We start from the raw sequence: 13198 nt of genomic DNA, 5'->3' as shown, positions 1-13198 counted from the left end.
TGGGGTTGGAGAAACTGTGGTAAAAGAGTGTGTGGAATCTTAATTTGAATGTGTCAGCTCTTCTGTAGGTGTCTGTCAATTCAGTGGAAACATCTGTGTTGATAAGTACATTTGCATGAATGCAGAATAAAGGCACTGCATATATTGAAACTGGAGTATCTGCAAGAATGTCTGGGTAGAGTAATGTTGAGGTTTCGGTGTAAATAGTATTACGAACTACTTAAGAACAGTGGTGAAGCTGAGAGATCAGACCATCATAGAGGTAAAGGCTGAGGCAGTAGATGCATTGCATGAGTCAGCTTTCTGTTATCTGATATTCTGAAATCTTAAAAAAGATAGTTGGCTTATATTTGTATAGGATGACATAGAAGGGTAATTAGATCCCATATACTCCCATCTTTTTGTTTACATTTTTAACAAAACTGAAGTTGTTGGAAGAACTTTGTGCCTGCTTCCCTACAGATCTTCGTATCTATGTAATAGGTTGATCAAGGCCACGCCATAGCTCAAGTGGTTAGTCCCTGGCTTCCCACTGCAGCAGCCCAGGTTTGATCCTGGGTCTGGTCAAGTGGGATTTGTGGTGGACAAGGTGGTGCCGGGGCAGGTTTTCTCCAAGTACTTTGTTTCCCCTGCCAATCATCATTCCACCAATTGCTCCACAATCACCCTCACCTATCATCTGGGGCTGGTACAGTAGGCCAGAAGTGGCCGCAGTACAAGGGACTTAGTCCCACCCCACTAGCAATAAAAAAAAATAAATAGATTGATCAGAAGTTTTAGTTACTAATTCTGTAATGCGGTGATCCATTTCTGCTTATAATTGGTCCAAATCCTCACTAGCTTAAATTGTTAGGTATAATTTCAGATCCTTCACATTATTTTATTTTTATGATTTTAAACTTCCATAAATGTGGTTGATCTAAAATTTGTAAGTGTAATTTTTTGTTGTTTTTTCTGTCTATAATACAACAATATCGATTTAAACTATAATTGAAACTAACTCACATTCAATTCACTAAATTGTTTGTTAAATATTTGAAATGTCATTAATGTACATTCAGTGCTTGTGCTATGCTACACTACATGTTTTATCCACACGGACATCTTCAGGGAACACATTTTTAAAGGAGAGTATTGCATTGTGCACATGGTCAGATAGTACTCTTAAGGCATGTTGTTATCGTTAATTTTGATGTCATAGGATGTTTTTCTTTGTATCTTTCATATTGCGGCCATTTCTCTACCATGCATAATAACATGTTTATTCATATGATTCTTTCTTTAATGCTACCTTTGTGTACCGAGGTGTTGTATCTCTCTTCTTTTACTTATGTGTCCCATTGGTTGTGCCGCTCTCTTTGTTGTATGCGTGTGGTGTTGCTTTGTGTTCCTTGTACTGATTTTGGTGTAGTTGTTCGCACTTAAATATCTTTCTAGGTAGCATGTGTGCTGCTGCCCATGATAAAGTTTGTGTACTGTTCGGAATACAGGATTGTGTGCTTCAATTTGTGTGTTGTTCATGTATAAATTGTTCCTGCTAATTTTGTAAATGTGATACTTTTCTAAGGTGTTTAAATGTCTGCCCCTCCTTCCTGTCTTAATGATGTCCATAGTGTCTGTTGTTGTGCCATATGTACCGTGTTTAAAATATAATTGAATACCCAGAATCACTACTGTTACTTCTGATAGCATGAATATGTTCTTTATTTCTTACATTAAATGTTGTTCTGGTTTGACCAATACATTAAAATGGGCAATCTAGGCATTTCATCTGATGTATGCTGCTGCTCATATATTTTTTTGTGTGTGCATGATGTTTGACCATATTATTGAGTGTGTTTTGTGTGTGTGAAAAGCTACTCTGATTTGCATGCTTTTAAAAAGCTTGGTTATATGTCTTACTTCTTTTCTGCAGTATGTAAATGTGTGCCATTTTGTTTTGTGGTGTTTTGGAACTTCATGTATGTTTTGTTTTGTGGTGTTTTGGAACTTCATGTATGTTTTGTTTTTGTGGTTGTGATAGCAGTTTCTCAAGTAGATTTGTGTTGTATTCGTTTTTCTGTAGTATGTTTTATAGTGTTTTTCTGTTAGTTTTGATTCCTTTGTTAGATGAAATGAGTATAACTGGTGTAATAGATACTTAATACCTGACAGTTTATGTTCGTATAGGTGACATGAACTGTTATGTATTACAGTTTCCGCCTGTGAAGGTTTGTCTGTATATTGAAAATTCTAATCTTGTGTCCTTGCTGTGTATTGTAATGTCTAAATAGTTGATTTTCTCAGGTTGTTCTTTCTCAGCGGTAAACTTTATGGATAGTTTATGTTGTTAAATTTATTAAGTGTTTATTTGATGTTTGTTTTGTTTTGGTCATATATTATAAGTATGTCATTTACATACCTATAATATGTGATTATTTCTTGTGTTTTTAGAATTGGATATGTATGTTTATTTATTGCCGATATTGGGGCGCCCATGAACTTTATGTGGTCTATCCAAAAAGAAACCGAACTTGTTAAATAGGGCGCCAATGCGCAAACACAGGTGACTCGCAACAGTGGCTCTGTGTAGTGGTAACCTTAATCTTTAACCTGACACCTATCTGATCATGCCACATCAATTAGTCATTGACTATATGCGGTAGAGTGAATCTATCTCTTGTGCCTTTTACGATGTTTGCAAGTTGGAACATGAAGGACCTTGAAGAGCAACGTGTTTGCGTGAAATTCTGTTTAAAATTGGCAAACACTTTTACAGAGACTTTTCAGATGTTGAAGCTCAATCGTCGCAGTTGGTGGGAAAATCATTGCTGCGACCAAAAGAAGCACGTCAGAGTCGATCAACTGTGAAGGTGTTGTTGATCCTTTTTTTATGGGAAGGTCGTCGTTCAGCATGAGTTTGTTCCACGTGGTCAGACAGTCAGTGGACAGTTTTACTTTTAGGTCATTAAACGTTTGAGGGAGGCACAGCACAGGAAGAGGCCTGAGGGGTGGAGAAACAAGAAACTATATATGCAGTGCATTTTCAATATAGTGCAACCATGCAGCAATCATTTGTTATGGGGTTGGCTCAGCGTGAAAGGATGGATGAGTATGAGACTCATCTGGGTTCATGCTCACAAAATGAGAACTCATGCTGGATACGTGTGCTTGTTGTAACATCTCGTTTTGCATTTACAAGTCTCTTTTCATGGTCCAGTATGTAAGTGAATCGTTTTAAGCAGTGATACAATATTATACATAATGATATGCTACACAGCCTTAAATTTAACATTATAGGTTACAATCAAGAAATGTTATTTAATGCAGAAAAGGAAACCTGATGAACAGTGAGCAACTTAATACTGTATGTAATTATTCCAGTTTATGAGCGTGTTGAGCTTTCTATGAGATAATCCTTCATTTACATAGTATGTGTTGAAAAGTGAACATAATACAAGACAATTTCTTATTCATTAGCGTAATCTTTTATAAATTTGTTACAATTGCTCTGAAAATGTTGCATAATTTGGCCAAGATTCCAATTTATTTGGTGATCAGAAAGCAAGGATTTTTCAGCAAGACCTGCTAGATTGGCTCATAACTCAGAAATTCACTTCTGTATTCATATTTATGCTAGGAAATTGAGAGACAGAATTGAGTTGGACTTTTATGGGCATGATATTTGTACTAAGTTCCAGGAGCATTCTTCACTTCGATTAAAATTTTTTAGAAGAGAGACACAGCAGTTACACTCTGTAAGTAGCTTCCCTATGAAGTCAGGAAGGTTTTTCAAAAAACGAGACAAGATTGACAGCACGGGGAAATGTCTTAAGCATTAACATTTTCTTTTTCCGCAGATGTGAAGTTAGACTCGGTAGGATCTTCACTCACCTTACATTTTTGGCAGTACAGCAGTTTCCTGGGTGGCCTGTATATACAGATTTCCTTTTTATTTCAGGATCTTTTTCACTAACCCTGTGAAGTCTGTCAGAGTGCTTAATACTGTATTTGAATGGCTCATATATATTGACTCAAAAGCAATAAAAAGTTTTAATTTTCCAGCTAGAAATTCAGTGATTATCACCACCCCACCCCCCACCTGTCACCGCCACCACCACCACCACCACCACCACCACTGGTGTGAGCTAGACATGTAGCATGAATGAGTGAAATGGGAATTGTATACAGAATTTTTTAATTTCTTGGTAATTATTACTACTTCAAACACCAAAAATGACATGAGTAAAATATTACCTAAAATTTTGTAAGATTTGTGTGAGGATATTTATTTGATTAATATCTTGTATGTGTGGAGTTTTTTTTTTTATTTTATTACCAGACAGAGTTTCCCATTCAACCTAAAATGGTGTATGTGTGATATAAAATTGGAAGTCATAAATCATACAATATTTCTACATTCACAGTTTTTTTATTGATATTGGCGTGGAACAAAATTGGAAGTCATAAATCATACAATATTTCTACATTCACAGTTTTTTTATTGATATTGGCGTGGAACTAAGTCCCTTGTACTGTGGCCACTTCTGGCCTATTGTACCAGCCCCAGATGATAGGTGAGGGTGATTGTGGAGCAGTTAGTGGAATGAAGATTGGCAGGGGAAACCGAAGTACTTGGAGAAAACCTGCCCCAGCACCACTTTGTCCACCACAAATCCCACTTGACCAGACCCGGGATGGAACCAGGGCTACCGCGTTGCTAAACCAGCGACTAACAGCTTGAGCTATGGCATGGCCATACATTCACAGTTAGTCTATATTATGACATGAGATCTCAAAGCCTGAATTCTGGAGCAAGAAGAAACATCCTTTCCTAGGTTATGGCACACTAAACATCACGCCAGCATAGCAACAGCTATGTATGCAACAGTAGAGAAATTGTGAGAAGCAGTGGTTTCCTTTGGGTCCATGCAGCGGCTTTATCTGGAGAATTGAAACACAGTTAATGACTGTGGAGTAGAGAGCAAGTAGTGAAGGGTTAGCAGTCCGCAGATGAGGCAGAAGTTAGTGTTAGCCAATGGAGGCTAGGCGAAGATACACAGACAGTGGCCAGGAGTTACAGCCATGAAGAGTTAGTTGTGAGTTAGGTGTCAGCCAGTGAGGACCCGAGTGGTGCAATGCAGAAGCTGAGGAGTCTACAGCATTGAGAGCTGTTACCAGATGATGACAGGTGAAGACACAGCAGACTGAGAAGTCTTAATGTGTGACATAGTGAACTGTAGAGAGTGTGAATTGGTGATATCGTTACAATTAATTATAGTTAAGGGTTGTAATAGTTCAGTAAATCCCATTACCAGCCCAAACTCTGTGTCTAGTCACTTAACACATGGCAATATATATATTTGTTGTGCAGTGAGGAAGCAGAAATGCGTGTTGAGAGACGAAGCTGAGAACCAGCAATTTGCCCACACTGCCATTGGATCTACCTCTTGTCAACGGTCTGCATCTTTATCAAGCTTCTACCATTCTGCACCAATAGGACATAATGTACTGAGCTCGGTTCCAGTCCCTGACTTCATGTCACGATTTCCACAAAATGGTTGGAAGGCACTAGCCAATGGTAACACTGTCTCAGGTGCATTGTCATCAGAATTGAGTTACCCAGCACAGAATCAGGAAAACTACTGGTATGGGAATGCAGTCTTCAAGAGCCCTTCAGCAGAATGTATTGACTTGTCAGCAAACAGCAGAGATAATTCAAGAAGTCAGTCTCCTCTGACAGGTGAGTCACAGAGCCAGAAAGTTAAGTTTAGTTTTAGGTTTGGGGTTAATATGTGTGTTAATAGTTTAAGTTTTTCAGAGCATCATTTATCATGCTATATATCAAGTGGGGTAGTGATGTTACACAGGTCTGATTCTTCTAGCCTTTGACTTTGATTTTGAGCTCATTCTATTCATATTCATATTTCTTGTTCTAGCGATATCTTCACAATACTCTTCCTGGTTTTTCTGGGTCCCCCTTTGTGTTCATATGTACTGTTATTCTTCTGTGACTCTTAAAAATGTCTTCAGTTCCCCTTTCTGTTTATATGTCAGATCCGTCTGAACTGTGCATGATGGTGAAGGCAAGTCCTTTCTCCTGAAGGTAATCAAACCCCATTTATCCAGCTCATAGCCTAGTTACTATATCAGACCAGCTAATTTAAATTTTATGTATGCAATAAGTTTTAGTGTGTATGGAAGGGGATATTTCAGTTTACTGAATTCTGGTGCATATATGCAGTGCGTTAATTTGCAATTTTACCCTCCCACAAATATCGTACATACTAAATTACTTCTGTAAATGGATAGAAGACTTGCTGAATGTTTACAGAATGCAATAAATATCTGAAGTCCATAGGATTATAGTGAGTTCAGTCTTGTGCTCTTGTTGTTCAGCAGGTGCATGGCGCAGAGTAAAGGAGTCTGCCACAGAAGAGCTGAAGATGTTGACGGGGACAATAAAACATGAAGCAAAGACACGAATCATAACAGCCAATGGGAATACAGAAAAGACTCCAGAAGGTTATCGAAGGATCAAGGGTACTCACAGAGGTTAGCGACTTTCTCTATAAAAGAAAGTAGCAGTGAATTGTTGACTTATTCCAGGTAGACTTATGCTTTAACCTTTGTTGGCCACAAATTGATTTCTGTAATGGCACACGTGCACAATCTGGCAAGCTGAGCATTGCCTTTTTGTAAATAATAATACCATTTCCCCTGAGTTAAAATCCACTTGCTGGCCCCATTGTATACATAGATTTAGGGCGAGGGCACACAAAAGAAACTGGCAACTGCAACGCAGCCCGAACTTCCAAGTAACATCAATTTCAAGCATCTAACTGGTTTCCAGATTAGCAGGTGCACACTGAGGAACTGTGTGTTTGATTAGTTGCTCACATTATCTCAAGTGAGTGTGTTTATGCAACATAATACATGATAGGATTTTTTAATTTGGTGCACTTCTTTTCTGCAGTGTCAGATAATAAGACTACTCATGTCATAATAGGATGGTGGTTGAGACAGCATGGGAAGAGAGGACAAGGGAAAATAAAACATTAAGTCCACTCGTTCATCTGTGACAATTTAAGATCAGGTGCTTATATTGATTTGAACGAACCTATCCAGGCTCCTTCATCTCATGAGAAATTATTTCCCAGGCCAAATCTGTTTTGTCCTGCATGGGGAAATCTGGGTGGCATTTGTCATATATACTATGCTCTTGTTCAATTAACTGCACAAAAACGAAATTGTCAACTTTATCAACCTTTTGTGCTGTCTGCAGAAGTAAATGAATCACAGAAACATGTTAGAACAGCTGAAACTAGGAAACTACTCTGCAACACAACTGTGAGAAGACTGGCTTGCACAGTTGCATGGGAGTTGATTTTCTTAGTCTTACATAAGTTGCGTTGCAATCACGTGGATAACAGTTCTCAGAAATTGCGATTGCATTGCAGTTGCCAGTTTTCTTGATGTGCCCTCACCCTTAAAGTTCTGTATTTTCAGATGATGAAGATGTGTAATTTATAGGTGGGTAGAGGGCCATGTAGCTTTCCTTAAAAGTAGAACAGAATTGGTTATTTCCTATTGGAAGTAGTAACCAGCCAAATAGTGTGATAAATGGATAGGAGAGAAACACAAGCAAATTTTTGTGCAACAAATTTCAACCAAGACAAATTTTACCAGTTTTTATGTAGCAGTTTGTGATATTCGTAATGTACAGGGTCCAGCAGGGAAACCTGATGGATTCTAAATTAGTATAATGGAGCTGATTTTTATTTATTTTACTTATTTTATGTCATAATATATAACAGTGTATGCCAGTTTAACAGCCAGCTCATTTTGTCTTGAAAATTATGCCATCTACATGCTTACCATCTCTTCATACGCGTTCTTGCAGCTTTGGCTGGAAGTTGGTCATTGAGCATCTTAACTTATCNGGGGGGGGGGTTATTGCCGCAATTTCATGTTCAATTGCATCTTTCAGTTCATGAACTGTACATGGTCGTTTGGTCAATACCTTCACTTTGAGGTAACCCCAAAGGAAATAATCGTGTACACTCAAGTCAGGTGACAGCAGATCATGGAAGATCACGACATACTCAGGAAACCTTATTCGCATAACTGCCATGGAAGCTCTCGCAGTATGAGCAGTGACCCCCATCTTGTTGAAACCACGTGGTTTGTTGATTAATTCCACATCTGCTAATTTATAGTGCAAGGAAATTATGCAGCATCTGAACACAGTGACCATAGTTTAATGTCACAGCATATGTGTCCTCAAAGAAATAGGGGCCTATCACACCAAAACTTCCCACACAGCACCAAACGTGTCACACGTTCAGATTGAAGAGGGCATTCATGAAGCTGCCATGGATTTGCATCTGACCAATAACAGAAGTTCTGTTTGTTAACGCACCCATATAAGTGAAAGTGTGCCTCGTCATGCATGGCAATGGCTACATAATCTGCCACAATTTCAACCATGTTTTGTGCAAAAGCAACACAGTTTGCCCAATTGCAGTGATTCACCTCTTGCACAACCATCATCTTGTATGGATAAAAATGCAGATTTAGGTGCAATATTCGTCTCACACTCCAGTCTGAAGTGCCTAATGCAATGGCATGCTTCGTTGCAGAGTGACGGGGACTAGTCACTACTGCCCACCTAACAGTCTCAACATTCTGAGCTGTTCAGACATTTCTTTAGGGCTGAGCCAGTTGATTTGAAATTTGCAGTCCACAACAAAATTGTGTTCCTACTGAGAGCTTTACCATGACGACCTACATTAAAGTGCACACAGAAATGTCACTTAGTCAGGGTAACAGAGTCATTAGTTTTAAAAAACGTCTCGACAAAAGCACGATGTTCCGCGGTTCACTGTTCCATGTCAACTGAAATGGCGTACTTTGAGCTGTTGAAGTTCAGTGAGCCCTCTCTTCCCACACCACCAACCCCCAAACTAGTGCCAACTTAAAAACGTCAGGTTACCTTGCCAGACACTATAAAGCAGAAAATAGACGTGTAATGGGCATACCATCTGATTTGAAGTGGATGGAATGTTCAGGAGTTATATGTCCACAGTCTTCCCTCAGTGTTCTAATGGCACGACCTACCAAGTGTAACTCTTCCAATGTCACAAAATTTTCTGGAGTTTCCAAGTTCTCTTCATTCTATTTAGACAAAAATTTAAATTTTGGAGGTTGTTGTTCTTGCCATCTAGGATAATTCATGTACTAATAAAATCACGGCAACATGAATGAAGGTGGAATATATTTTATATGACATGGAGGGACAGGAAGGTGCTCATGGAATGTGTTTGAAATGTTATGCAGAAGAAAACCTTAAGTGTGCAGTGTATCATGTATGCCATGGGAATTGTTAAATAACAGATTCAAAAATGCTGAATCCCTTAAATTTTGCTACAGAGTGATTTTGCATAGTGTATTTGTTATCCTGTTTGCATCTGTGAACACGAAGGTGAACTTTTATTTTGAATCCCTTTCACTGCATCTTCAGTTTCCTAAATTAATGATATTTTAAAGTAAAAATATGGAAAAACTACAACAGAAATTTCACGTGAATGAAATTGGTGTGGCAGAAGAAGATTCTTTATACATATGGACTAAATTGAATGTTATGTTTCTATGGTAATGGTTGCTGATTCAACTTCATTTGACTGTTACACCAGTAAGGTTAAAAGGCTGGAAATTCATTGACTGTCAGAGCGCATATTGCCTTCTCAAAAGGACCCTCTTCAGTGTAATTAGTTTCCTTTCCTGCCATCATAAAGTGATGATTACAGAGACATTTGGTTTTTGTGGCAAATGTTACTTGAATCATCATTATTGCTTATCATCAGTCTCCATCTGTAGGCTGTGTGGAGTTTTAATTCACTGCAGTACCATCATTAAATTATGAAGTGTAAGCTCATGGCATGTGACCATGGCCCTTTTACACAGAAAAGGAAACTAAAAGAAACGCTGATTGAAATGTAACAGGGAACTGTTTACTTGCTAAGATAATTTAGAGGTTGGTAATAAGACACACGAAATATGGTTTCAGTGTGTGTCAGTGATGAGAACTCCTGTATCCAGCAGTACCAGGAACAGCATACAACAGTATCTTCCCACCAACCTATTTCAAACTTCAACACAATTTTCTCATCCAGTGTTGGACCCTATAGTCGACATCAGGTTAGTAGCATTATCTGAGGATGGCTTCTGGTTCATTCATCTTATCTCATTGGTTATGCTATGCAGTTAATGAAAGAAGCAAGGAAAAATATCATTGTAAATTTTTCTTCCCCCCCCNTGTAGGTTTTTTGTGTTCCAGCAACTTGATATCATTTCCATCCAAAATTATTTGTAATGTAATTACATTTCTGATGCCTCTTCTCTTAAATGTTCAGTAGACCCTACATCATATTTAAATGGAGTCATATGCTCACAGTTGTGTTAGTTCCTTCCCTGCTCTGTGCAAGGCTGGCATGCCTAGCCAGCTCAAAATGCAGGGAACCCTATTAACAGCCTTCCCACTTCTTGACATGTAATGCAAGTTCTTGTTATGTTCAGGTTGTTAATTAACACAATTGAACTGCCCTTAAGGTAGTTACTTATTGGTGTGATGCATGCTGATCTCTGATATTATTTTCACAAAGAAAAAATCAGCTTCTTAGAATAAAATGCTAAAGAAGGCTTGAAAATATGGAAAGATTCTGTTTCACTGCAGTGAAAAATTTATAGTCAGAAGTACTGTGAAGTGGGAATTTCCTTTAAATACAGAAAAAATTTGTGCATATCATTTTAAGAAACATAACATGAATATGTTATTAAACACATCTCATATTATGTTAATGTGATATACAGACCCACTGCTAGGCAACAGCTGGATAAATACCTTCCCACGGAGACAAATTCTTGGTAAACAGTCCATTGCTAGGTAAACATGTTCCAATGAATATGCAACAATAGAGGACATTCATTGCTAGGCAAGGGACATGTTTTCTCTGAGGTCAGACTCAAGGCTATATAACGAGAAGCCAACAATAACTGCTTGTTACAAATCCTGTGTGGAGGCGGGGTCAAATACCTCCACTGTGACCCTGTGAGTCATAAGAGGTGATGAAAAGGGAAGTCTCAAATCTGAGACAGTAAAGTATGGTCTGGAGTCCCAAGGGACTCAGACCCTAGAAAGACTGCACTGGCAAGGGCCAGCAGCACATACAAAAGGCAGACCTGTCAGAGAGGGCGCCCCACAAAAACAAGACCGTAACTGTTAAAGGTAATAAATATCTGGACATGATCCCCAGATGGGGCTCGACACCAAAACTTACTGACTTACTGACTGACTGACTGACTGACTGACTGACCGACCGTCAGTTGCAATGTGACTTGGACTTGGACCTTGGACTGCATGTTACAGCACAACATTGCAATGTATGAGGCTGGTGGACCATGTGACCCTTAATTTCAACAGTATAATGTCTACAGCCGCCGTGTTCTTTGAAAACTGACAGTTCAGACATTGAGAGTAACACCAGTGTGGAGGCGGGGTCGAATACCTCCACCGTGACTCTGTGAGTAGTAGGAGGTGACAAAAATGGAAGGCTCAGATCTGAGACAGTAAACTATGGTCACAAGTCCCAGGAGACTTGGACCCGAGGAAGACTGCTGGCAAGGGCCAGCAGCATATAGAAAAGACAAATCCGTCCTCTTGTCAAAGAGGGCACCCCTCAAAATCAAGACAGTAACTGTCAAAGCGTAATAGATATCCGATCATGAGCCCCGGATGGGTCTTGACACCAAGACTGACTGACTGACTGACTGACTGACCGACCATCAGTTGCAATATGACTTTGACTTTGACTGAGTTCATGTAAGTTAGGCATGATCTGCTCTGTAAAGCCTTTACTGACAGAGGACTTGTGTGTAGTGTAAAAGGAAGAATTTTCGACAATATGTTATATGTGCGAAATATACACTTGACCTTTCATCAAGAGACGNACTGTTAAAGGTAATAAATATCTGGACATGATCCCCAGATGGGGCTTGACACCAAAACTTACTGACTTACTGGCTGACTGACCGACCGTCAGTTGCAATGTGACTTGGACTTGGACCTTGGACTGCATGTTACAGCACAACATTGCAATGTATGAGGCTGGTGGACCATGTGACCCTTAATTTCAACAGTATAATGTCTACAGCCGCCGTGTTCTTTGAAAACTGACAGTTCAGACATTGAGAGTAACACCAGTGTGGAGGCGGGATCGAATACCTCCACCGTGACTCTGTGAGTAGTAGGAGGTGACAAAAATGGAAGGCTCAGATCTGAGACAGTAAACTATGGTCACAAGTCCCAGGAGACTTGGACCCGAGGAAGACTGCTGGCAAGGGCCAGCAGCATATAGAAAAGACAAATCCGTCCTCTTGTCAAAGAGGGCGCCCCACAAAATCAAGACAGTAACTGTCAAAGCGTAATAGATATCCGATCATGAGTCCCGGATGGGTCTTGACACCAAGACTTACTGACTGACTGACTGACTGACTGACCATCAGTTGCAATATGACTTTGACTTTGACTGAGTTCATGTAAGTTAGGCATGATCTGCTCTGTAAAGCCTTTACTGACAGAGGACTTGTGTGTAGTGTAAAAGGAAGAATTTTCGACAATATGTTATATGTGCGAAATATACACTTGACCTTTCATCAAGAGACGAACCCATCTTCTCATCAGAGAGGATGTTACATAAGGACTATTACCACAAGAGTTCAGTTGGAAATAAGAAATCTCGCCATGGGCCTCAAGGGGCCTGATGCCAAGACGAACTGATTGGCGGTAAACTGTCAGTTGTAAAGTAACTCTGACTCTGAACTGACAGTTCTTTAGTAAAAGGCGAAAGATTTATACATACTGAAGGGAAACCAGAGCAACTTTGACTGACAGTTCTCATTAGATCTGTAATGACTTATGCTAGTCCCACCTGGGAATTCGCGGCGTATACCCGTCTAATGAAATTGCAGTGCATACAGAACTAGGGGTTTCCGCAACATTGGCAATTTTCACAAGCATGCAGTGGTTTGTGATTTAAACATGGCTTTCAAAATTCTGTACATATATGATTGTATAACAAAATTATGCAGACAACAAACAGAAGTCATACAAAATCATGATAACAGAAATGTTCACAATATTGGACAAGGCGAAGCCTGA

The 13198-nt window shown here is 39.3% G+C and overlaps 1 protein-coding gene across 6 annotated transcripts in view; it reads left to right on the top strand.

The window, feature by feature from the left end:
- The window catches only part of LOC111867135 (meiosis regulator and mRNA stability factor 1), a 97912-nt gene that overhangs the window by 39626 nt on the left and 45088 nt on the right, over window positions 1-13198 (top strand). For 5 of the 6 annotated variants that reach the window (XM_023856680.2, XM_023856678.2, XM_023856682.2 and 2 more), the window contains 3 exons: window positions 5354-5722; window positions 6379-6534; window positions 10049-10179. In XM_023856680.2, the coding sequence (XP_023712448.1) occupies window positions 5354-5722; window positions 6379-6534; window positions 10049-10179 (656 nt within the window). The remainder of the gene's footprint in view (window positions 1-5353; window positions 5723-6378; window positions 6535-10048; window positions 10180-13198) is intronic. The other variant, XM_023856679.2, reaches the window with a different exon arrangement.

This window comes from Cryptotermes secundus, unplaced genomic scaffold (genome assembly GCF_002891405.2).
Source record: "Cryptotermes secundus unplaced genomic scaffold, Csec_1.0 scaffold443, whole genome shotgun sequence".
Lineage (NCBI taxonomy): Eukaryota > Metazoa > Arthropoda > Insecta > Blattodea > Kalotermitidae > Cryptotermes > Cryptotermes secundus.
The sequence above is the reverse complement of the archived record's forward strand: the minus strand, read 5'-3'. Positions and strand labels throughout refer to the sequence as shown.